This window comes from Cavia porcellus, unplaced genomic scaffold, assembly GCF_034190915.1.
Source record: "Cavia porcellus strain 051 isolate PalLab524CR breed Dunkin Hartley unplaced genomic scaffold, mCavPor4.1 scaffold_1, whole genome shotgun sequence".
Lineage (NCBI taxonomy): Eukaryota > Metazoa > Chordata > Mammalia > Rodentia > Caviidae > Cavia > Cavia porcellus.
The window spans coordinates 45,544,987-45,568,145 of record NW_026947484.1 but is presented as its reverse complement, the minus strand read 5'-3'; the positions used below and the strand labels follow the sequence as shown (position 1 = coordinate 45,568,145).

Here is a 23,159-nt window from a genome sequence, read left to right as displayed (position 1 = left end):
AATTTTCTAAATTTTAATATGGAAATCTTGTAAGTACCCCATTGCTGGTGTATATAAAAGGCACTTACAAGTGCTGTGCCACAAATCAGCTGTACTACAATTTTTTATACCATTTTAATGTCGTCCTTTAGAAACTGTAATATGATGGCATGTGGTCGCTAGGTCAGTGCCTTTCTCTGAATTATTGTAATCAAAGACCACCTGAGAAGCAGTATAAGTGGGAAGCCAGCACCATGATCAAATTCAGTCAGAACTGCCTGCCAGTGAGACGTATAAGTTGCAGCACTGTTGTGAACTTGTTAATAATTAAAACATGAACTTTTTAATTTGTACCTTTTTGCATTGTCCACTTTCCCATGCAGGAAGCAGGAAAATCCTTCTGACTGCTAAAATCACTTTCGTCTTCTTTGTCCTTCTCCCCAGTACATTGCCCTCTACTCTTCAAGCTGTGGCTTTTTTAGTAGTGAAGTTAAGACTAGGACATTTTGACATCTAAGTACGATAGAACCTAGAAAACATTATAAACTACATGGTACAGCCTATCCACTTCTTAAGTTTTAGTGTAACTGTTCTGTCACCTGATTGCATTTCATTTAAAGGGTGAAACTAACCCAGATGTTTCCAAGAGTATGGTGTACTTTGAGTTTAATTATTTTGGCTCATGTGGAACTAATAAGCATCATGTAAAAAAAAAAAATCACAAGGAGCTGGGGATTTAGCTCAGCAGCATAAGCGCCTGCCTTGTAAGCAGGGAGTTGTGAGTTCGATCCCCGGTACCGATAAAAAGGAAAAAGACCAAAAAAAATACATTTCAGAATTTCTAAGTCGCCTAAGTTAATTTTATTTAGTAACACCAAAACAATAACATTAGTGAAATATTTTTATACATGTCTCTTTATTTTAAGGTCATCAGTATTCCATAATTTTGTCAAAATAGCACTAACTAAAAACCCAAAGAAAAGACCAACTGCCGAAAGACTTCTGACTGTAAGTCATTGGAATTGAAGAAGAATTTTCTGTAGTTATGTAGTAATTAGGAATCACTGGAATAAAAATATTTAGATTTTTAATATAAAAATATTAATAGTCTCTTATAGTAGTGGGTCAGCAAGTTTTCTCTAAGGGGCCAAATTATAAGTATTTCAGACTTTGTTACCTGTACTCAATTTTGCTCTGCCACTGCAGTGTGATATAGCCATGGACAGTATACATGACATGTGTGTAGTTTTTAATACCCAGTAAAGCTTTAGGTACAGAAAAGAGGTAGTGTTCCAGATTTGGCCCCTGAACTGAGTTTGTTTTTCTCTGCCTTAAACACTTAAAAATGTCTTTTTCATCTAAAATTAATTGCTTTTCTTAGCTACTTTCATAAATTTATAATGTGCTTTGGATGTTTATGTAAAAATTTGCATGAGAAAAAAATCGGTGTTTAAACGTAAGAATAGCTTACAGTATAACTGAATTATATGTAAATATAGAATAGTATGCTTTTTTCTGATTGTGATTATGCATAATATTAGCAAATCACTAATGGCACAAATAATGAACATCATTGGTGTCAGTGAAGTTATAACTTACAATCTAATAGAGATCTGATAAGCAGTTATTCATTTTTTAAACTTACCTTAAAATATAATGGTTACGTTAATCTATAAGAATTTATTGATTAATATTTTTACTAATACATTGTCAGTTTATTTTACTAGTGGACTTTTATGCATGTTTTTGTTACTGAAAACAATACAAATAGCATTTTCTTTAAGTAGTAGATGTAAAGGCATACTCATGAAATTTTATTTCGTTTCATTTTTACTTAGCATACTTTTGTTGGACAGCCAGGTCTCTCAAGGGCCCTAGCAGTTGAACTGTTGGACAAAGTAAATAACCCGGACAACCATACACATTACACTGAAGGAGATGATGATGATTTTGAGGTAAGGGAGTATTTGCACCCTAATATTTGAAAACATATTTAAATTTAGTTAAGTTTAAGTTCAAATACATTGTAAACTACACTTATTCTGTATATGATTACCAGTTGATACATTAAGTTACAAAATTTTAGTACGTTTTAGGTGTACATAATAATCACATTCATCATAGGGAATTTGCACCTGTTCATGATACATCTTGACTCTTTTTTTCCCATTTTCCTACTCTCTCTTCAACCCCTCTTCCCCTCCTTTTTTTTACTAAAGCTTTGTTTCCATGTTTCCCTTGTTTTCACTGGAAGAAATATAACCTTTAATAAGTGATGCTAGAAAAACTGGCTTTTAGGGCCAGGGAGTTCGCTCAGTGGCGTAAGCACCTACTTGGCAAGCATAAGGTCATGAGTTCCATCCCTGGTGCCAAAAAAAAAAAGAAGAAAAACAAAAACTGGCTTTCCATCTTTGCAAGATTAAAACTTGACCTATGTCTTTAACATATACTAAATTAAAATTAAAGTGAATCAAAGATCTAAATATTACAACAGAAACACTACATCTGCTGGAAGATAGAATAGGTAGAACTCTTGAAGAGACTAAGTATACATAAAAACTTTTTGAACAAAACCCCCATCACTCAGGAACTGTCACAAAGAATCAACAACCTGGAGTTAATCTTATTAAAATCTTTTGTACAGCAAGAGAAACCACCAACGAAGTGAAGAGACAACCTACAGAGTGGGAAAAATTTTTTCAGGCTGTTTCTCAAAGGACTACTATCTAGAATATATAAAGAACTCAAAAATATCAGGACAGCCCCCCACCCACCATACGCAAATTTAAAGACCCATTGTTTTTTTTTTTTTTTTTAATCAGTACCAGAGATCGAACTCAAGACCGCCTACTTGCAAGGCAGGTGCTTACGCCGCTGAGCTAAATCCCCAGCCCCATTTTTTTTTATTTGTTTGGTTTTTTTTTATGAATACACTTCTCAGATGAAGTATAAATAACAACTAAATATATCAAAAAATGTTCAACATCACTAGTCATTCAAGAGATGCAAATTAAAACAACACTTGAGATTCCATCTCACTTCCAAAAGCAAACAATAACAAATGCAGGCTGGTCTGTGGGAAAAAAGAAACTTCTCCACTGTTGGTGGGTGTGTGATAAGTGTGGAAATTCCTCAAAAAACCAAAACTAGAGGTTCCATTTAACCCAGCTATTCCCTTATTGGTATCTTTCTGAAAGAATTAAATGCGTCATACCACAGCAATATATATGCACTCATGTTTACAGCAGCAAATTTTGTAGTAGCTAAATCAGCCCAAATGCCCATCAGCCAATGACTGGGTAAAGAAGATGTGGGGTTTTTGGTGTTGTTGTTTATGTAATGTAGAACTACTCCGCCATGAAGAAGAATAAACTTGAGACATATCTAGCTAAATGGATGCACCTACCATACTCTTACATGACATAAATCAGACAAACACGTTTAAGTACCACAGTGCTTCTCTGATCTGAGAAAACAAAAGTGTAAACAAGGACCAAAGTGTATAATAGATATTGTGAAATAGAACCATTAACTAAGATAGGAACAGTAAAGTGAAATCAGTTTGGAAAGAAAGATGAGTTCAGTTTCATGCTGAACGAGTTGTTGCATAAGACTTTGAAGTGGGGAAGCCTAGTAAGGAGCAGGGTAGGTTGTAGCCTGGGAAGAAAAGGATGTAGTACAAATACAGGTGTGAGAGCTACAGGATACAGGTGTAGTTGTGCTTTAAAGAATAGTCCCAAGGGAAACATGGTAAGTGGCCAAAAAAAGCTTGGGACAGAACTCAGATTTCTCTCAAATTTTAAAAATCAAGTTGGTGGAAGAGATTGATAAAGGGCACTGTGGCAGGGAGAATTTCAGTAATAATATTTCCTACGAGTTGAAGAAGTCTTTGGCTTTAGATGGCAATATATAGTGCTCAATGCTTTTAACAAGGATAATTTGCAAACAGTGAAGGGAAGCTAGATTGGAGGAATTTGAAAGATAAGCACAGTAGTTTATTTAGTGTGATGGAATGAGTGGCACAGATGAGTAGCTGGGGAGAGTGAGTTAGAGAGGGATGTTTCCATCGATGGACTGTTTGATATGAGGAGAAAGAAAAGGAATGAAGAGTGCATTGATGTGAGAAGCTGTTAAATCCAGAACTGCGGGCCCACATCATCACCTTCAGAAATCTCTTGCTATGATGGCGGGTTTTCAAATAGAAAAAAATCATACAATCCACTTTCAGAGCTATCAGTGAATAGAATAAGTCATTTATAAGAAATCTGGGAGGTGGAGGTGAGCCTCACTTCTGTGAGATAGGTGAAGCCTAACTTCAAAGAAGCAGGAGCTCTTACAAGAAGATGAACTGGATGAGCTTCCAAGCGCCTTAACAGTATTGTGAATCTCCCTGGATCCGGTGTTGGCCTCCTCCGTACTCTCTGATACTCACGAGGTTACCCTTCAAGCTGGCTCTGATGATGGTGTTCCCTTGCTATAAAAATCTCCTAAGTCAAGAGCCTTGCCTGACACTCAAGGCCTTTCTTGATTGGTTCAACGCCAGTCTTGTCTTTCCAGCCTAGCCATATTTTCATGTAACCTTCACTGCCGCCGGATAACAACCAACCCTACTCTTTTTAGAATACTCCACAGTTTCCTTTTCTTTCTTGCATCACTTTATGTTTCTTCCGTACCCTCATTTCTTCCACACTGCTGTGTGTCAACTCCTACTTGTACTTCAGAGCCCCAAATGAGGTTGCAGTTTTTTCATGCAGAACTTGTCTGCTGTTTAAGGTCGGTGTATAAGCCAGTTCCACCTCCACTGCTCTTCAGTAGTAATCCATTTATCTTCTTAATAAAGGAGACTTATCATTGTCTAATTTTATAATTATTTGTATATCTTATAAAAAAATCTTTGAGGACAAGGTTTGTCCTCTCTTTCAATCCTTTCAACATTTTACATAATATAAACATAGAAAAAGTGAATGAATTTTTGAAGTATCTATTTTTCCTATAGTTTTGTTAGTATACAATCATACTTGTCAGTCAAGAGAAAGTCTGCCCTTTTTACTTTGTTATTGGAGTTGTGTAAGTCTGTGTGTTACGCTTATATTCGCAGCCTCATGCCGTCATTCGTCATACCATCAGATCTGCAAACAGGAATGCCAGAGCTGAGCGGACAGCTTCAGAAATAAACTGTATGTGTTTGGCATACAATGTCTGTGGGTGGTATTGGAGGGCCGATCTGGGTAGCCTTGGGTTTTTGATGGAGTAACAAAATCTGACTAGTTGAGACTTCATACTTTGACATATCAGAATACCTTTAAAATATAGATGATGCTTTTCTGGCTTCATTAGAATTTCCTTAGATTATAATTTTTGAATATTTTTTATTTTCTAATTATGTGCATAACAGTGTCCATTGCTGGAAATTTACAAAAAGGAAAAAAGTTAAAAATTAATACTATACGTAATCATAGCATGCCAAGCCATAGTTAGTATTTTTTGCCACATCCATCATGCTTTTCCATGTATGTTTATTTTTATGCAGTTGAATTAATATTATTCATACAATTTTATTTAAGTAGAAATATTTTCCATATATTAGCATAGGTTTTATAATGTTAGTGGTTGCATAATTTTATTAGTTGATATATTGTAGTTAGTTCCCTATTGTTGAGCATTTGATTTGGCTCAAGGTTTTTTTAAGTCAGGTTAGCATGAAAATGAATTTTTCTAAAATGTTTAAAAAGATTAATATTTAAAAATTTCATAAGTTAATTATTGACATAACATTTTATATCAGTCATTGACAAGAAGCAGGTTGTAAAGTCTTAGGTTTAGGTTTATTGACTTAAATTCATAGTTGTTTTAAGAGAGTTAGTTTACTGTAAAATGAGATATATGACTAACAATACAAGAACTGGGAATCATCATGGAAGAAGATAATTCATTATATATTCAAGCTAGTTAAAAATATTGCAGATAGGTGTTTTAAAACTGCATTTTCTTGAATCTTAAGTATTTCTAGCTCTTTAGATACAGGTTTAGAAAGCTGGGTCACTGCAGCATTAAAATGACCTTCCCAGTTTCAAGCAGGAATTTCCATAATTAAGCTAATAGTTCAAGATGTAGTGTCTTTGTTAGTGCCCAGTCTGCTGTCATTTTATGTTGTTGTCTGATCTCACATGAACTCCATGGGCTTTAGAGTCCAGATAGAAAAGAGATGAAGTTTATTTCCTTTGTAAAGCTGTATTCTTTATTATATACAGGTGCATGGTATTCCATTAATGTAATGAAATTCATTTTGTTTTTAATTATCTTTGGTTTTATGTCATATTTAGCCAGGTCTTGTATCATATTTAGCCAGTGTTACAAAAGAATTTTCCTAGAATTCTTTTTTGTATTTTCTTTTTAAAAATATTTAAACCTTTATTGTAAAGTATTTGGTAGAGATATGAAGTATCAATTCAGCTTTGGTTTCTCTGTAGATGATTTCTCATTTATCTCAGTACTATTATTAAATAATCTTTGTACTCACAAATTTCAATAGGCCTGTCTTCAATATGAATTCTCTTACATGTTTTAGGGCATTTTCTGGAAATTCTATTCTGTTGCACTAATATGTGTATTCATGTGCCAGTAGCATATTTTTGATGATTATATGTGTTAAAATCTATTAGAACTACTCTTTCTTCTTCCCATTTCCTTGCATATACCTTATTGCTGTCTTTTTAAAATGACATTTAGCTGTTTCTCCCACATAAATTTGAGAGTGAATTTACTTAGTTGAAACAAGTCTTAATGTTTTTTCCTGATATCTCATTTATATTTTAACTTTGGAATAATTGACATCATTATGATATTTACTTTTCTTTTCTTTTGGTACTGGGGATTGAACTCACAACCTCATGCTTGCCAGACGGGTGCTTGTGCCACTGAACTAAATCCCCAGCCCTGTGATATTTACTCTTAACTAAACTTTTTCAGGGAAAAATTAGACTTGACTTTTGCGAGTGCTTAGAATACTATATCGTCACAAAATAAACACTGTGTGCTTCAAGTGCCAGATAGAAAGTGGTGGCGTTTAAGATTTTACTGATGATTTATCTGTCTTTAACTTTGTCTCTTACCAGGAATGTTTCGCAGCTTTGTTCTTGCTTAGTGGATCTTATACATGCCTGGTTAGTTCTATTCTGGGTTTATTGTTGTTGTTGTTCAGTTTTTGTTGTTGTTGTTAGCTGTTTTGTTTTGTTTTTCTTGAGACAAGTCTTGCTATCTGGCTCAAGCTGGCCTTGAACTCCAGGTGATTCTCCTGCCTTTGCCTCCTGAGTGCTGAGATTACACGTGTGGGCCAACACATGGCATGTTTCTGTTTTTTAAATTGAGCTATAACTTACATACAGTAAAATCCTCAAGTCTTAAGTACACTGTATTTTAAAATACACCTATAAAAAAATAAACAAAATCCATGTGTATTCTTGTGGCTATTCCCTGGCTCAAGGCAAGGAACATGATCCAAACGCAGAAGGCTTTCCTGCTCCTTCACAACCAGTGCCCTCCTTCTGCTGGTCACTGCCCTAACTGCTGTCATCCTAAGTTTTTGCTTGGTCTTATCTTCAGACAAACGAGATGATGAAAGACACACTTTTGCTCCTGGTTTCTTTTGTGTAGCATTGTCTCCAAGAGTCTCTCATGTCTTGTGTAGCAGTAGTTCATCGTTTTCACTGGAATATAGCATTCCATTATATTGTCATACCAGTTTGCCTGTTCTTCCATTGATAGGCCTTTGTTTGCAGTTTGGGGCTATTATGACTACCGTAAGCATTCTTACTGTGTATCTTTAATGGACAGAAATAATCAGTGTGAATCTGGCCCGGGCTGAGTCCACCAGAAACAGATGTACAGTCCAACAAAATCAGGCCTATTGACTCTTTGCAGTGAATTAGGACACATACCAGAAGAGCTGTAGAGCATTTCATCACAGGAAAACAAATGATACAGAGCTTTGAGAAAAATGGAGTTCAGGTGAAATTTAATGTGTACGAAGGATGAGCATCAGGTCTGTGCAATAAGAGTAGACCCAGAAGTGCCTTTATTTGTAGGTCAATATCTGGGTTAGTAATTGAGTCTGCTTCTGTTTGTCCATGACTTCAATTTTCCAGTCAAGAATAAAATGATTCATTGTAAGGAATTTGATTTCACACAGGAAAGGTTCCGATAGTCTGATTTCAGAGAATGAGTAAGAAATTTCAGTAATAAAGCAATATAATTCAGAGAGGAGGTCATTATATGAAACTTTACATGCTTGGAATAAACAGTGTATTGACTTTGCATTTGGAATTGTGTCTCTCCTCCCACCCTAAAAAGTAGAAAGATCTCTTCACTTTCTCAGTCTTATGCAGATACACAAGTTTACAAATGTGTTAACCATATTATATAATTTTTTTAGTTTTGTCATTTAAAAAGTCATGGTTGAATCCATTTACCTAGGAAATTAACGGATGACAATTGGCACCAAATTGGGAGGTATCCACGGGGAAGTGAGTATAGGCCTAATGGGGGTTTAATTATGTATTCTTAGCTGACTCAAGAATGAATTTCAGCCAAGTATTTTTATTATACAGAGGACTGACCAGGTAAAAAGAGCAGTATTAAGAAATACGGGCTCTATAAGTATCAAAGTTATGAGGCAGCAAGTGTCCATTAATATTCTGTGTTTGGATTATTAGAGAAGGGAAGAATGTTGGTAAGAAAAGAACATAGCAGCCAAATGCATAAACCCGAGTCTGAGAGTCAATAGCTCTGCTCACCTTGTCCCATGGTCTAGGGTAGTCATCGACCTAGTCCAACAGACTGGGCAAAAGCTGTCTTCTCTTTATAGTCGTCTGCCGCTGAGGGATTGCCTGTCTTTCCAGTTTGAGGTGTCCTGTTAGGACAGTCTCTGGTCATTTAAGATTGATGTTTGTAAGGATCAGTGTCCTGGTCCACTGCTGTGTCAGTTACTATCAGAAGCTGCAAGATTCTGTTCATTGAGGTTGGTTGGAGGGCAATTGTCCAGAAGACTCCGAATTTTAAATCTTGTAAAGATTGTGTCAGAGAAACATTTTATGGACCTGTTTGATGTAAAACTGTATATACTATAACCATAGAAGTGACAGTAGAGAACAGGATTCCTATGTGCCTTGGATGTTCAGGCTTCAGTCCTTTGAGAGAGTTAATGGGCACTATAGTGATCTCACTGTTATTTAGACAGTGAAAAAGCAAAACTGTAGGCTGAGGAAGTCTGGGAATTTTGGAAAGTGTAGACAATTTAAGTTCAAAAACTCTATCCTTTTTATCTGAAGACTCAGAGTGGTAAAGGCAATGAGCTTTGAGTAAAATATACTGTCTGACAAATCTCCTTAATAACAGTTCTAGAGAAATGAATGATTCTGGCTCTTGAAAGATAACTTCCCAGATAAGGAAATATGTACTTAAATAGCACTTTCATTTCGTTTTTACCTTTGCTAGTCTTCAAGTTGAAGCTTTTTGACAAAAATAGAATCTAATTACAAAATAAAATTTTTTATTGCCTGAAAAACTATTTCTGAAATTTCCATGAATATTAAGTTGCAGATTACAACTCAATTCATGATATCAATTCATATTTTTTAACAAATAGACTTATTTTTTATTAGTTTGAGTCTTTAAGGGGCACAACATCTCATTGGTTCTGTGTCCAGTGAAAGGTCTTAGCAGCAGAAAGTTTGTTTCAGAATTTGACAGCAGCTGGGCCACTGTTTCCGTGGGTATGAGTTACCTTCCCCCAGATAACCCTTATTTTGTTCAGTTTGCCAGGAGTCAGTCACTGTGATGTGTTTCACTCTGCACACATAATTGTGCATGTCTCTGGTCTGAGCAGGACTTAGTTGCAGCTTCCATCCAGACACCTCAATTAGAGTAAGAGCTGTGTGCTCCCTGTATTTCCACAAACCCTGCTTACAGCTAGAAAAGTAGCCTTGCACTGTACCACATACTTGCCTTTTAGAAGTCCTATTTCCAGCAAGCGTCCAAAGTCTACACGAAAGCAAAAACAGCTGGCTGTAAACACACGCACACACACTATCCTTAAGTTGAAGCTTTTGTGATGTTTGTTTTTTAGTAGCTTGACTATAGTATGTCCGCATGCAGTTTTCTTTGTATTGTTTTTTTCCTGTGGTTCATTACCATTTTTAATTAAATGGGCTGATTACTTTTCATCAAATTTGGAAAATAATAGGCTGCTGTTGCTTCAGACTTTCTACCCCAACCTCCTCTGATTCTGGGTTATTGTTTATTCATTTGTGTCCCAAGCCATTGAATCTTTGTTCTTCCTTTCTGCTCAAAACAGAAGATTTTTGATGTTATTGTTATTCTCTGTACTTCAATTTCACTTCTGTTACCCTGACTTCATTGTCATCAATCTTTTCCTTTGTAGCCTTCAAGCTGCTGTTAAACTCATCCGGTGGGTTTTATTTCAGGTATTTTTCAGATTTAGACTTATTTGCAGAGATCACTTGTGTCCTCCAAATTCCTTGAACATACTTTTAATATCTACTGGTTTCAACATTTGCATTATGTCTGGACCCATTCTATTAATTTTTATTCAAAATGGCTGTTTTTAAAATTATGTCTTAGACAGTGCTGTACAGTGTTGAACACTAAGTGGCTTCTAGCATAAGGGTAATTCTAATTCCATATACTTGATTATGGCTAAAATTGGATCATCTTATTAGTAATTATGAAGGGTGTATGGTAGAAGGCCTCCCCGTCTTTGTCCTAAGTCAGAGGCACTAAAGGGATTTTTCTTTAAAACAAAAAATGGGTGTCCAATTTGACACACACAACAGAAATAGGAGGTTCCAACAGTCTGTATTGCAAGACATGACTATAATGATTTTAGACTAATCATAATTACTTTAGGGATACATTTTCTTACATGTTGAAACATTTTAAGTATCCTATTTAAGTGAAATCTCATTTCAGTAACTAAATCTGGTAAATTAGGATGCAGTTGATATTTTAGAATATGTTTGAATTATGAAACTCATTTTTTTAGGAATTTTTTTTTTTCTATACTGGCTGGCTTTGAATTTGCAATCCTCCTGCCTCAGCCTCCAAAATAACTAAGACTACAGGTATACACAACCATATCAGGTTAGGAATTAAGTCTTTAAAACTTCATGTTAGATTTCTGACCACTATTATAACATTTAATCTGACAGAAATCATTTGTTCTTTTTAGATAAATCTATAATTTTGTTGTTTCTTCTCTGCCATGAAGCGTTAGTTTAAATTGGTCTCAAAGCAGAAGCTACAGCATAAAAAAATCTGTAAATTCTTCCTTACTCAGCTACTTCTAATGAATTTTTTAAAATTTCTTTTACACAAAAAGTACTTTCTAATTTCCTGATTTCAATCAAGAATTAAGCAGATATGTTAGGAATGCTCGTTGGTCTCTTTTGTAAGCCTAAGGAAAGGGGTTCTCTTGTAAAATAAGTAAGGATTGTTTTCCTTCTGTTCCCTCTTTTCTCTTCTTCCTTTCCACTGTCAGTACCCAAACTTCTCATTAAATTTCTGAGACAAGCCCTTCAAGACACTGAGTTTATACGTATCTGTTATTATTTTGCAGTTGACAAATTACAGTTTGAACCTCCTCTAAGAAAAGAAACAGAAGCCCGGGATGAAATGGTAAGAATTGTGATTTTAAAATATTTCCACACTGAATTTGAGAAATCAAGTTGGTTCACTCTAAGAAACAAAGTAATATACCCTTTAGCATTAGTTTTAATTTTCACACTGTGGTTTGAAAAAGTTGAGGGTTCTCCAGGGTCTGTCAAAAAACCCATATGGGGGCTGGGGATTTAGCTCAGCAGCATAATCGCCTGCCTTGCAAGCAGGCAGTCGTGAGTTTGATCCCTGGTACTGATAAAAAGGAAAAAGAAAAAAAACCATATGAATTTATTAAACATTTAACAGGATGCTCAGTTTTAAGTTCTCATGGCCTTTTGTTATTAATTTTGTTAGGTTTGCAGTAAAAGTATCTCATTTGTGGGGCAAGTGCTGTTTTACAGTGGTAGTGTTTGCTTAACTTATGTAAGACTCTGGATTCAATCCTAGCACCGGCAAAAAGAAAGAGAGGGAGGGAGAGAAAAAAATTTATGTTTTAACCATTGGTCTTTTTTGGTGGTACCAAACTCAGTGTCTTTGCACTGATCTCTATCCCTTCCCTGTTTTAATCTTGTTTTTGAGACAAAATCTGCTTAACTGGCAAAATCGCCCAGGCTCAGCTTGAGAGCCTCTCCTGCCCCCTTGTTTTAGCTCCCAAAGTGCTGGGATTACAGGTGTGCACCACTACAACTTGCTCTTATTTTGAGTTAACTACTTAGTTAACCTTTTCCTTACCTAAAAGGAAAGAATAAGTAAAGCAACATATTTTTAAGATTATTTTACATGTTACCTTAATATCTACTATATTTTCTAGTTTAAAAAGTATGGTGTTTAGAGTAACAGTCTTCTTAACATTGGAAATTGTTTTTCTTTCTCTACATGTTTCTGTATAATTCTCACTCTCTTTGCTAATAGAAAAAGTATTAACATAGTTTAGTAACATAGTTTCATAATATGTTATTAGTTATAGTTAGTGGAGTAGTAATGTAAATAATTGAAATTTATTTTTGTGTTAGTATACTAGCGTATTGGTCAACAGATTTATTACATTTAAAGCTAGGTTTATTATGTTTGTAGAATTTGTTAAGTTCATGTCAACTGATAATGAACCATTGACCTAAATATGACAAAGCAGATCTAGCTGGATATTTAGAAACTGCCGAGCCAGGGCTATAGCTCAGTGGCATAAGCACTTGCCAGGCATGTGCAAGGTCCTAAGTTCGATTCCTGGTTCACACATATCCCCGCCCAAATTGTCTTGAATGCCAGGACTCATGACACTGAAATTGTTTTGTGGTTGGTACCTGTAAATAATGGTTAGTATTAAGATAGTTAATATCTGTGAAAGTAACAATTGAAATGGTATTTTTAATGTTCACAGGGAATGTCATCAGACCCAAATTTTTTATTACGGTGGAATCCTTTTGTTGATGGTGCAAATACTGGCAAGTAAGTTGTTTTGATTTTCTAATTAATAACTGTTTTACTTAGTTATATGAAACAGTTTTTAGTAGAAACAGAGTAATTGTTGTAATTTCTCTTTTTCTTAAAAAAAAAAAAAAAGCCATCAGTGGAAAGCTGACTTTTATTACCAAAAGACATCATACTTTGATCATTAAGATTTTCAGGCTTTATTTTAATGAGAATATATTGTGTATAATAATACTGTATTGAAAGATGAACCAGGTGGTATCATGGGGGCAAAAGACTTGCGGAAATCAGAAAGCCCCAGTCTACCACTGCAGTGGAGTTACTCCATATTTCAGACCTGCTTTGTTCCCTCCACAGTTAGGTGAGTTGTTTGCCTGTCTGTACAGTGTAGATGCCTAGAAAACTCTTAAGAAATTGCACCTGTAGATTGGAAGTTGGCAAATAGTAGTCTGTGGGCCAATTCAGTAAGAATTTACTTTTTTTTTATGGTTGAAAAAGTGAAATGAATTCATTTTGTTACATGTGAAAATTGTATGAAACTCACATTTCATTGTCATAGAGGCTTATTGGAACATAGCCCTATCCATGAGTTTATATGTCTGACTACAGCTGGTTTCACACTGTGTATAAAGAGAGTGGCACCTACTGTGTGTATTGCAATGCCTTTAGTATTTACCATCTGGCTCTTTAGAGAAAAGGTTGCAAACCACTGCAATAAAATAGTCTTTGAGAGTGGAATCTAAGAATCCTAAAAGCTTCCCAATTGATGGCAGAACTGTGGATAAGTATATATGACCAGTGAGCTGGGTCAGTGCTTCTCACACTTTACCTGCCTATTGATCTGCTGCAGATCTTATTAAAATGCAGATACTGATTCAGTCGGCCTAAAGGATTTATTCCTAAAAGTTCCCAGTGGTGCCATTGTTACTGGTCTGACATGCTTTGGTCATGTAGCCACTTGAGTCTGTAAGTTCAGAATTATGAATTGTTTTTTAAATTATTTTTTAATTGTGTATTAGATATATTTTGAGTTTTATATATATGTGCAACACAATGATTTTTTAACAACATTCCTTACAGACATTTGTTGTACTCTTTATACACATGCAAAAAAAAGAAAAAGAAAAAGAAAACAATTACTAGGGAAGAAGTAATAATAAGTCAGTGGTTCCTTGATTTAGATGAAACTGAAGCTTATAGTCAAATTTTTATCTTTAACATATACAAAAGCAATTAATATTATATTTGAAGCTATTTTTATAGCATTAAGTAATACTGCGTTACATTTATAGTAAAAGCTAATTTCATTTATTCAGCAAATAGCTTTAGAAAAATAATAGCTTGTGCTGTTTTCTGAAGTAAATTAAAAATTACATAGCTAAATCATTTTTTATAAAGTTTCTAAAAAAAATAAAGTTTCTGAACATAATAGTAGTATATCAATATAATGTACAGGTTTTGACCAGAATTATGAATTTTGTTGTTTTTTATTTGCCATTGGTGATTGAACTCAGGGCACTGCACGTGCTAAGTATTCTCTCTATCACTGAGTTTTACCCTTACCTGGTTTTACTTTTTACTAGTTTTAGTTTTTATTTCAAGTTAAATCAAGCATAAGTATAAAGGCGAAATTTTTTTATTTTTATTAGTATGTGTTTCCAGTAGATAATCATTACATTTGTTGTAGCAAGTTGGTATATGTACATAATACATCTTAATTCTTTTTATGTCTTTCATTTCTCCTTTTTTTCCCCTCTTTCCTTCATTTCTTGATCCTTTTTGGAAAAGATCTGTTTCCTATTATCTATCCTTTAGTTTGTTCTTTAATTTATTCATTTGAGTTTCTCATGTCAGAAAAACCATATGAGCTTTAAGCTCATGAGTCTGATTTATTTAACCTGACATGATCTCAAGGTATATCTTTTTACCTTCAAATGACTCTAATTTGTCTTTCTTTATGGCAGAGTAGTACTCCATTACCTATAAATACATTAAGCATAACTGTAAAGTAAAAAAAGACTTTATGTCCACTTTATAAAATCTCTATTTTATAGACTGCTAATACAACCTACCAATATGAGGTCTTAAGTCTTCCTAAAGGTTTTATGCTCTGTATCATATGTGTCATTTCCTCTGAACAAATTTTAGCTTATATTTAAATAGTGTTTTTGTTTTATGTATTTATCACAATTTAACTGCTTTTTCCCCCTTGGTGTTAGATCAACTGCAAAACGTGCAATACCACCTCCCCTACCTCCTAAGGTGAGCTGTTTAAGGATTTTGAACAATAAATCATTGTCTAAATAATTAAATTCTAAAAAATAATTTTATCCTAAATTTTCTTACACATATTCTAGATGGATAAAATTTTTTTGCAAGAGAAACCATAAAGATATAAAATATCAAGACTATTTCAGGAGATGGGGCTAGGGATTTAGCTCAGTGGCTAAGCACCTGCCTTGCAAGCAGGTGGTCATGAGTTCGATCCCCAGTACCAATAAAAATAAAAAAGACAAAAAAAAATATTACATAAAGTCTATTTCAGGAGAAATTTGGGGGGGGGGGCGCGAAACTGGGATCAAACTCATGACCTCACACTTGCCAGGCAGGCACTTACACTACTGAGCTAAATCCTTGACCTAAAATAAAATATTTTTAGTAGCTACTAGAAAAAGAAAAAAATAGGTTACTGCTCATTTGAGAAAATATGTGAGTGTATAGAAGGGAAATAGTTCATCATATGTCACTCATATGTCACTCTCATTTACCATGCAATCTGACATTTCAGCAAAGTTGTACTTAAGTGATTCTTCTTACTTGTTTTTAGTTACTAAGTATTTTGTGGGCTGCTTATATAATAGTTGAGCCGGACATGGTGGCACACCTGTAATCTCTACTCAAGAGGATCATTACAAGTTTGAGATCAGCCTGGGATGCATTAGGCCAGCCTGAACTGAGTTAGCAAAACCCTGTCTCAAAAAGACCAAAAAAAAAAAAAATTTAATAATAATAGCATATTAGTTGTAAAATTGCTACCAGTTTTGGATTGGAGCTAATTAAAAAATCAAAAGTTCAGGCCAAAGATACTGCTCAGTGGTACAGTACTTGCCTGGCAAGTGTAGGGTCCTGAGTTCAATTCCCAGTACAAAAAAAGTCAAAAGTTCATAGTTGGGTTGGGACGTCAAATCAACTCTTGCTGACTTGCTGACTTTTTAGCCTGTTGCAATAAATTTAACTATGTAGAAGAAAGAAAAAGAGTATATCCTCACCTCCCAAAGTCTTTGATATTTAATAACACATAGTAGTTTTCATCTACAATTTTTAAACTATTTTCTTGTCTTTTTATCACTAGCCAAGGATAAATAGTTACTCTGAAGACAGCTTCCCAGATGAAGAAAAATCATCAACAGTGAAACGTTGCCCTGATCCAGATCACAGAGCTCCCCAACTTCTGAGAAGACAGAGTAGCCCAAATTGTGGTCTTGTAACTGAGACTTCCTCTATGGGTATGGCTAGCAGTGTCACCAGCCGTGGAGTGCATACGGCTAGATACTGTGATCTGGGTAAATAAAGGGAAAAGAAAGCCTTTTATCATTAGTCTGGTTACATTAAGTTTTATGAAAGCTTTTTTTTTAATTATCCATATTTTTTTTATTTAAAGAGAAGAAAGAAAGGAAAAAAAACAAAGCAGTAAAAGGGTACAAGTAATACAGAATTTCAAGAAAAAAAATATACAGTAAGCAATCACTAGTTAATAGATTACATATTGTCATCTTAGAAACAGTTGTCCAAATTACAAAATTAAAGCGTACAAAGTGGACATTTATACAGTGAGATTGCAGACAGTTCTGTTCAATGATCCAACAAAGACTCAGTAATATGGTTTTCTATCCTACACACTTAAATATACATGTAGTTATATCCTTTAGACCACTTTCTTTTCCTCTCTTTTTTACAATAACAATTACACTTTTGGGGTTTTATTACTCCCACAGTTCTTATTACTTTTTTTTGAAGAGAATAAAACCAAATGTGACAAAACAAAACAGAGTCAGTTAGAACAGAAGGATGGACATAGTACATGATGCAAAAATAGAATACCAGGTGATAAAATGGTTACCATTATGCCTCTTGATTTAGTTTTCCCTTTTAAAAAATAAATTAATTTTTTAAAAAAGGAGGGGAGATTGAGATAAAAGAGGACATAGTAACAGAACAACACAGTTCAGAACCGAACAATTTAAACATCATTGTGTTTCACCACCAGATAACCTGACATAATAGTTAGTCACCATAGTGTCTCTTTCCTTGAATTATTTGAGTATAACTTCGTATACTATAGCGTCAAACATAGCAAGACAGTGTGAAGCCATTCAAGAGAATGAAAGAATTACAGGGTATTTGGAACCAGCTAACAGAAAACAAACAACAATTTCTATATTATCTCTTTGCCTATAAAAAATTTTGTTTATACTATCGCATATAGTAAATAAATGGACGCAGCTTGAGGCCATACTCATAAGTGAAATAAATCAAACTCACGTGTATAAATACCGAATAGTTTCCCTAGTGTAAGAAATGATAAGAATACATAAAAGTATGTGGTAATCATGATTCCCAGTCATATGGTTTGAAGCCATATAATGTTTTCACTCATTAATTGGAATGATTTTAATCTGGGTTGTTCGATTTTATTGTCTGTAATAGTACGAATAGCTATTTTAAAGAAAACAAGACATCATAATAGCTAGAGCTGATTTAATATCATCTTGTTTTGGAAGTTCCATCAAGCTGTTGTTCATCTGTCTCTATTGGTTTTAAATGAAAGTTTTTAATTCCCCATGGAGGAGCTAGAAAAAAGTTCAGTACATATCACCCCTGACTGGGGTTTATTAATTATTGTAGGACTTAGATGAATTGTGTTCCTGCCTTACAGGAATTTAGGGGCTATTGCAGAAGTTTACCTATGTACTCGTAACACTAGATAAGATGGCTCATATAAGTGACTCCTAAAATAGTACGTAGTAGAAAAAGTGAACTTTCTAACTGGAGTAGGGATAGAGTAGAGAAGGAGGTGGGCTCTTGCAGGGCAGTAAAAGCTTGAGTGAGCCTCAGTAGGTGGAGCCAGTGCTGAGGAGGTATTCTCAGAGAACAAGAAAGGGTGCGCGGGTGCGCAGGTGCGCTAAGGCAGGAAAATCTGCATTGTGTGAAGTACAGTGCAGTATGAGTGCGATATTTAAAGAGAAGGTAGAACTAACATAGATTGAGCTAACACAGATTGAATTCAATTATAAAAGGCCCTGCACATCAGTGTCAGCAGGTTAAATTCCCTTTCTCCACCATGTGGAAAGCTGTCTGTCATCTTCCTAGGTCAAGAGCACTGCTGAAGATGCAGGGCAACCTCCACATGGTGAAGAAAAAGGCACCAAAGATAAATAATTAATCTGACAGTAGAAAATACTCTCCCCTTGAGGGTCACCCAGGAGAACACCAGGGAGGGTATTTTCAAAGAATGTGCTTATTTGTATGCTCATTCAGCTTTTAACTGTGATTTTCTTTAGGAAATGGTGATGGTATCTCCAAATTAATTAGTGAAAATACAGAAGGATCAGCACAGGCGCCACAGTTACCACGAAAAAAGGACAAGCGAGACTTCCCTGTAGGTACCACAGGCGTCTGGCAACAAGCTGTAACTGACATGTATCCGCAGCTTGGAGGGGATAGTGTTGTTAAGAGTGCAGATAACTAGAGCTGGGCGTGGGGTGGGGTGCGTGCCTGCTGGCGGTTACTCCAGAGGCTGAAACCGAAGGATAACTTGAGCCCTGGAGTTCGGTCTACATTGCAAGACCTCATCTCTTAAATTAAAAAAAAAGAGTGACTGAATTTCTAAATGGCAACGTTTTTCAAGACTTAGGAAGTATCTTACAGTGTTTTGTTTTGTTTTTTAACAGAAACCAGTCATCAATGGTCTCCCACCCACCCCAAAAGTCCTGGTAAGGAATATTTTTCTGTAATCCATTTGCCAATTTTTTATGTCTGTAAATAGCAAAATTACATTTGTTACCAAAGTATATTGAGCCTTTAAATGGAGGGATATTATAAAATATTAAAATATTAGATACATTTGAATGTATCATGTATCAAATCATGTACCCTAAATTGAGTGAATTGTTTAGAATTTAGAGAGCATTTCACTTTTATAAATACTGGCAATCAGTTTCCCAAACTAACCTAAAAATGTCAGTATAGTTAATAATGATGATGTTAAGAGTACATTATCTTCTTCCCTTTCCACCTGTTTTCACACAGGACTGGGTACCGTGAAATGGAAATTTTAACAGTTTTCTGTGGCCCTCTCTGAGGCATCTATCTCTGATGTGGTTGAACCACCCATGTAAATGGGATACTTCATAAATTTCACCTTTTGATCCAGAGTTCAATATATAAGAGAAATTATCAGTCTTTTCATCTTGTTATGTCTATTCTGCCATTAGTGCTCTAATGTTACTTAATAAAAGCAACCATTGTTTAACATAATTCTAAAGTAATAACTTAAAATATTTAAGATGTATCTTGGGTATATGTAGATCTTTGGTAAATTTTGTACTTTTGCTCTAAAAGAGCAGAGTAAAAAAAAACATGAAACTTTCTTGGTACAAGAAATTATGTATTTTGTTTTGAGATGAAATAAACGTGCAAACAAAAGTTTGACATTTCATAATGAGTTTCATAAAAATACTTAAAATTATCTAATCAAATAAGTCTACATTTCTTTGTAATTAAGATGGGAGCATGTTTTTCAAAAGTTTTTGATGGCTGCCCCTTGAAAATTAATTGTGCGACATCTTGGATACATCCTGATACAAAAGGTAAAATTTCTGAATATTGTATGCACCTCCAGTAGAGTATGTATTGTGAGAAAAGATATCTATAGTCAGTAAAATTACGTAGTTTATTTTGAAAATAAGACCTTAGAGACTAAATAGCAAGGTTTTGGTTTAAATGTAGTAAAATTTAAGAGTATATAAGAATTGTTCTGAGTAAAGATGGCTAAAGTGACCTCACAGCTGATTGCAATTTTAATTCGCCACTTTATTTTACAATAAAAGGACATTACTGAGACAATTTATAATCTTAATAAAGTCTGTAGGTAAAATAATACCGTTTCGGTGTTAATGCTCTGTAAGATTTTAAAAATAAATGCACATTGAAATATTTAGGAATGAAGGCGACGTCATACTCTTGACTTAAACAGTTCAGAAGACAATGGGTAGGGGGGAAAAGGATCAAATGGTAGTGAATGGTTGGTGTTTGTGGAATCTGTTAGGGTATTCAGGAATTCTTTGTGCTATTACAGTTTTGCTATAAATCTGAAGTGATGTCAGAATGCTAAGTTTTAGTCTGTATTTTTTAAGTGAGGAAGCATCATAAGCAGAGGCAAAAATCAGATAATCTGGGTTTAAGTTCCTACTTTGTCATTATTATGTGAGTTGGAAAATAAGCCTGGCATCTCTGGTTTCATGGTAATCTTGTGACATAAATATTCTTAATATTTACCTTCTTGCAAGAAAGATTCCAAGATTGCTGATTGGCAACTAGCAAACATATGTAGGCAGTAGAAGGAGCTCAGGATTGTTTGTTTCTTTTTTTTTTTTTTTTTTTTTTTGGAGCCAGGGATCAAACTTATGACCTTGAGCTTGCCAGGCTTAAGCCACTGAGCTAAATCCCCAGCCCAGGAATGTTTGTTTCTGTTTCAACACAGTAAGGAAAACAGATTATAGGCTGGGCATATAACTCAGTAGCATAACACCTGCCTGGCAAGCACTAAGTAAAGAGCTAGATTCCTGGTACCAAAAAGAAAGAAAGAAAGATAACAGGTTATAAAATAGTCTATTTTAAATGCCACTGTTCTACTGTTAGAAAATATAAAATAAAAATTTTGATTGTAAGGAAATTTTGTTTGAAACTTACTTGGTATATTCAAATTTACAGAAAACTACAGTAATCTTGTAGTCATTATTATCAGTTATTTCTAGTTTACCCTATTTGTTTGACCATTTTCTATGTTTACATGCATTTTTTTTTCATAAATAAGATGGAGACCTGATACTCTTCTACTTAAGTATCTATTTCCTAGTATCAAGAATCATCCCTTGGCCAGTAACCTAGCACTATGGGAGGCCAAGGTAGCAGGATCACAAGTTGGAGCCTAGCCTAGGCAACTTAGCAACTCAGCAAGACCATGTCTCAGAATTTAAGAAAGGGTGAGGATGTTGCTAGTGGTGAAGGCCCAGGGTTCACTCTAGTACCAAAAAAAAAAAAAGCTTCAATTGGGCTGGGCATAGTGGTGTCTCTATCCCAGCTGCTCTCCAGGCTGAGGTAAGAGGGAACTTTGAGATAAGCCTGGGCAATTTAGTGAGAGCCTGTCTCAAAGTAAAATCTAAAAGGGACTAGGAATGTAGCTCAGTGTAAGAGGTTTACCTACAGTATGTGAACCCCTGAGTCTAAGCCCCAGCACTGCCAAAAAAAAAAACCAAGAAAAGCATATTTACATAACTACAAAACAGTTATAAAGATCCGGAAGTTTATCATTGATGTAATTGTTCATTTAATACAAAATCCATATTTAAGTTTTATTTTCCCAGTAATATTCTTTCTAGTCCTCATTTCATTTTTCCAGTTCAGCATTTAATTTATGAGTACATACTGAATTTAAGCAGCTTGAATTTGTGAATTCTTACTTTATTCAGTGAGATATGATCTGTCATTTTTGTACTTAAATTTTTGTCACAGAATTTTTGGGTTAGACAGAAACTCAGGAGTTCTGGAAGCGCCTGTGTAATCCTATTTGAAATGTCTGAATTCTTTTCGAGCATTTCCTTGCTTTCTGGCACAGCAGGTATCTCTGCTCATCTTTCCCTGCCCAGGAACTAAAACCAGTCTTGTCCCCAGGACACCTTGGCTTTGCCTAGTGAAAACAGTGTTTAGAAACCAGTACCTGAGCCCTAGCCGGACTCTCTCTGGTGTGTGGTGATTTATAATTTATATTTGATGTGTCATTTCCTTGTTCAAGAGTATTTGAGATATCTTGCAAGATTCATTACTACAAGAATACTACAACAGAAAGATCATATCGAAGTAGAGAATTATATAGTAAGATAAACTCAATGAATTATTCTAATCAGGCTGTATCTATTTTTTATAAAACAAGAAAAGTGTTAGGGAAAGAAGTATGGTGGCATGAATTTTAGAAAATAATTTTACTTTGTATGGGTGGCTGTCTAACTCTTAATGTCATTACAACAGAAAACGTCTTTTAGTAAATAAGTTTTGAAAATGGTAGTAAATGTTGGCAATTTATGAACTGTTGTAGATCAGTACATTATTTTTGGAACTGAAGATGGCATTTACACATTGAATCTCAACGAACTACATGAGGCAACTATGGAACAGGTAATGAGGCATTTTAACTCAAGGAGTTAGAACAAATCAAATAGAAGTATCTTAATTTTAAATCTGTTTGTGTGGACCCCAATTTTTATTTTTATTATAAATATCTGAAAAGGGTCCAGTACTACTGTTTACATGTTCATGTTGAAAAGTTTTTTCCCCTGAGATTTTGGTAATTTACTGAAAGACAAAAATAGTTTCTTTTGTAATGCTGTTTTACTTGTTTGGTTTGGTTTGGTTTGGTTTGGTTTTGTGTGGTCAAGAGTACAGGGGCCTTGTACATGCTAGGCGAGCATCTCTCTTGAGCTACATCCCTAAGAGTGCTGTGTTAGAATGTTGGAATTTGGTTAAAGGGTAAGAGAATGAAAATTACCCAGTTTAATTTTCTTTTTCTTTTTCTTTTTCCTTAGTTATTTCCACGGAAGTGTACTTGGCTATATGTTATCAATAATACTTTAATGTCATTATCAGGTATGCATTTCATGATGAAAAAGCAGAGGTTAGCAGAGAAATATCATTTTAGTACCTACTATTTTAAAATGTGGTATTTCTAATTCTAGATAGCTAAGGTTTGGTAACTTTGAGGCTTGCAGACTTTTCTTCCCAAATGCACCCAGCAGCTGTACACC

At 34.8% G+C, this 23,159-nt stretch overlaps 1 protein-coding gene across 1 annotated transcript in view; it reads left to right on the top strand.

The window, feature by feature from the left end:
* Map4k5 (mitogen-activated protein kinase kinase kinase kinase 5) overlaps positions 1-23,159 on the top strand; it is a 92,536-nt gene that overhangs the window by 48,990 nt on the left and 20,387 nt on the right. The window contains exons 11-22 of the mRNA XM_063247454.1: positions 906-987; positions 1,818-1,934; positions 5,078-5,156; positions 11,612-11,670; positions 13,031-13,098; positions 15,300-15,342; positions 16,433-16,586; positions 18,642-18,739; positions 19,032-19,073; positions 19,865-19,949; positions 22,454-22,533; positions 22,941-23,001. Of these exons, the coding sequence (XP_063103524.1) occupies positions 906-987; positions 1,818-1,934; positions 5,078-5,156; positions 11,612-11,670; positions 13,031-13,098; positions 15,300-15,342; positions 16,433-16,586; positions 18,642-18,739; positions 19,032-19,073; positions 19,865-19,949; positions 22,454-22,533; positions 22,941-23,001 (968 nt within the window). The remainder of the gene's footprint in view (positions 1-905; positions 988-1,817; positions 1,935-5,077; positions 5,157-11,611; positions 11,671-13,030; positions 13,099-15,299; positions 15,343-16,432; positions 16,587-18,641; positions 18,740-19,031; positions 19,074-19,864; positions 19,950-22,453; positions 22,534-22,940; positions 23,002-23,159) is intronic.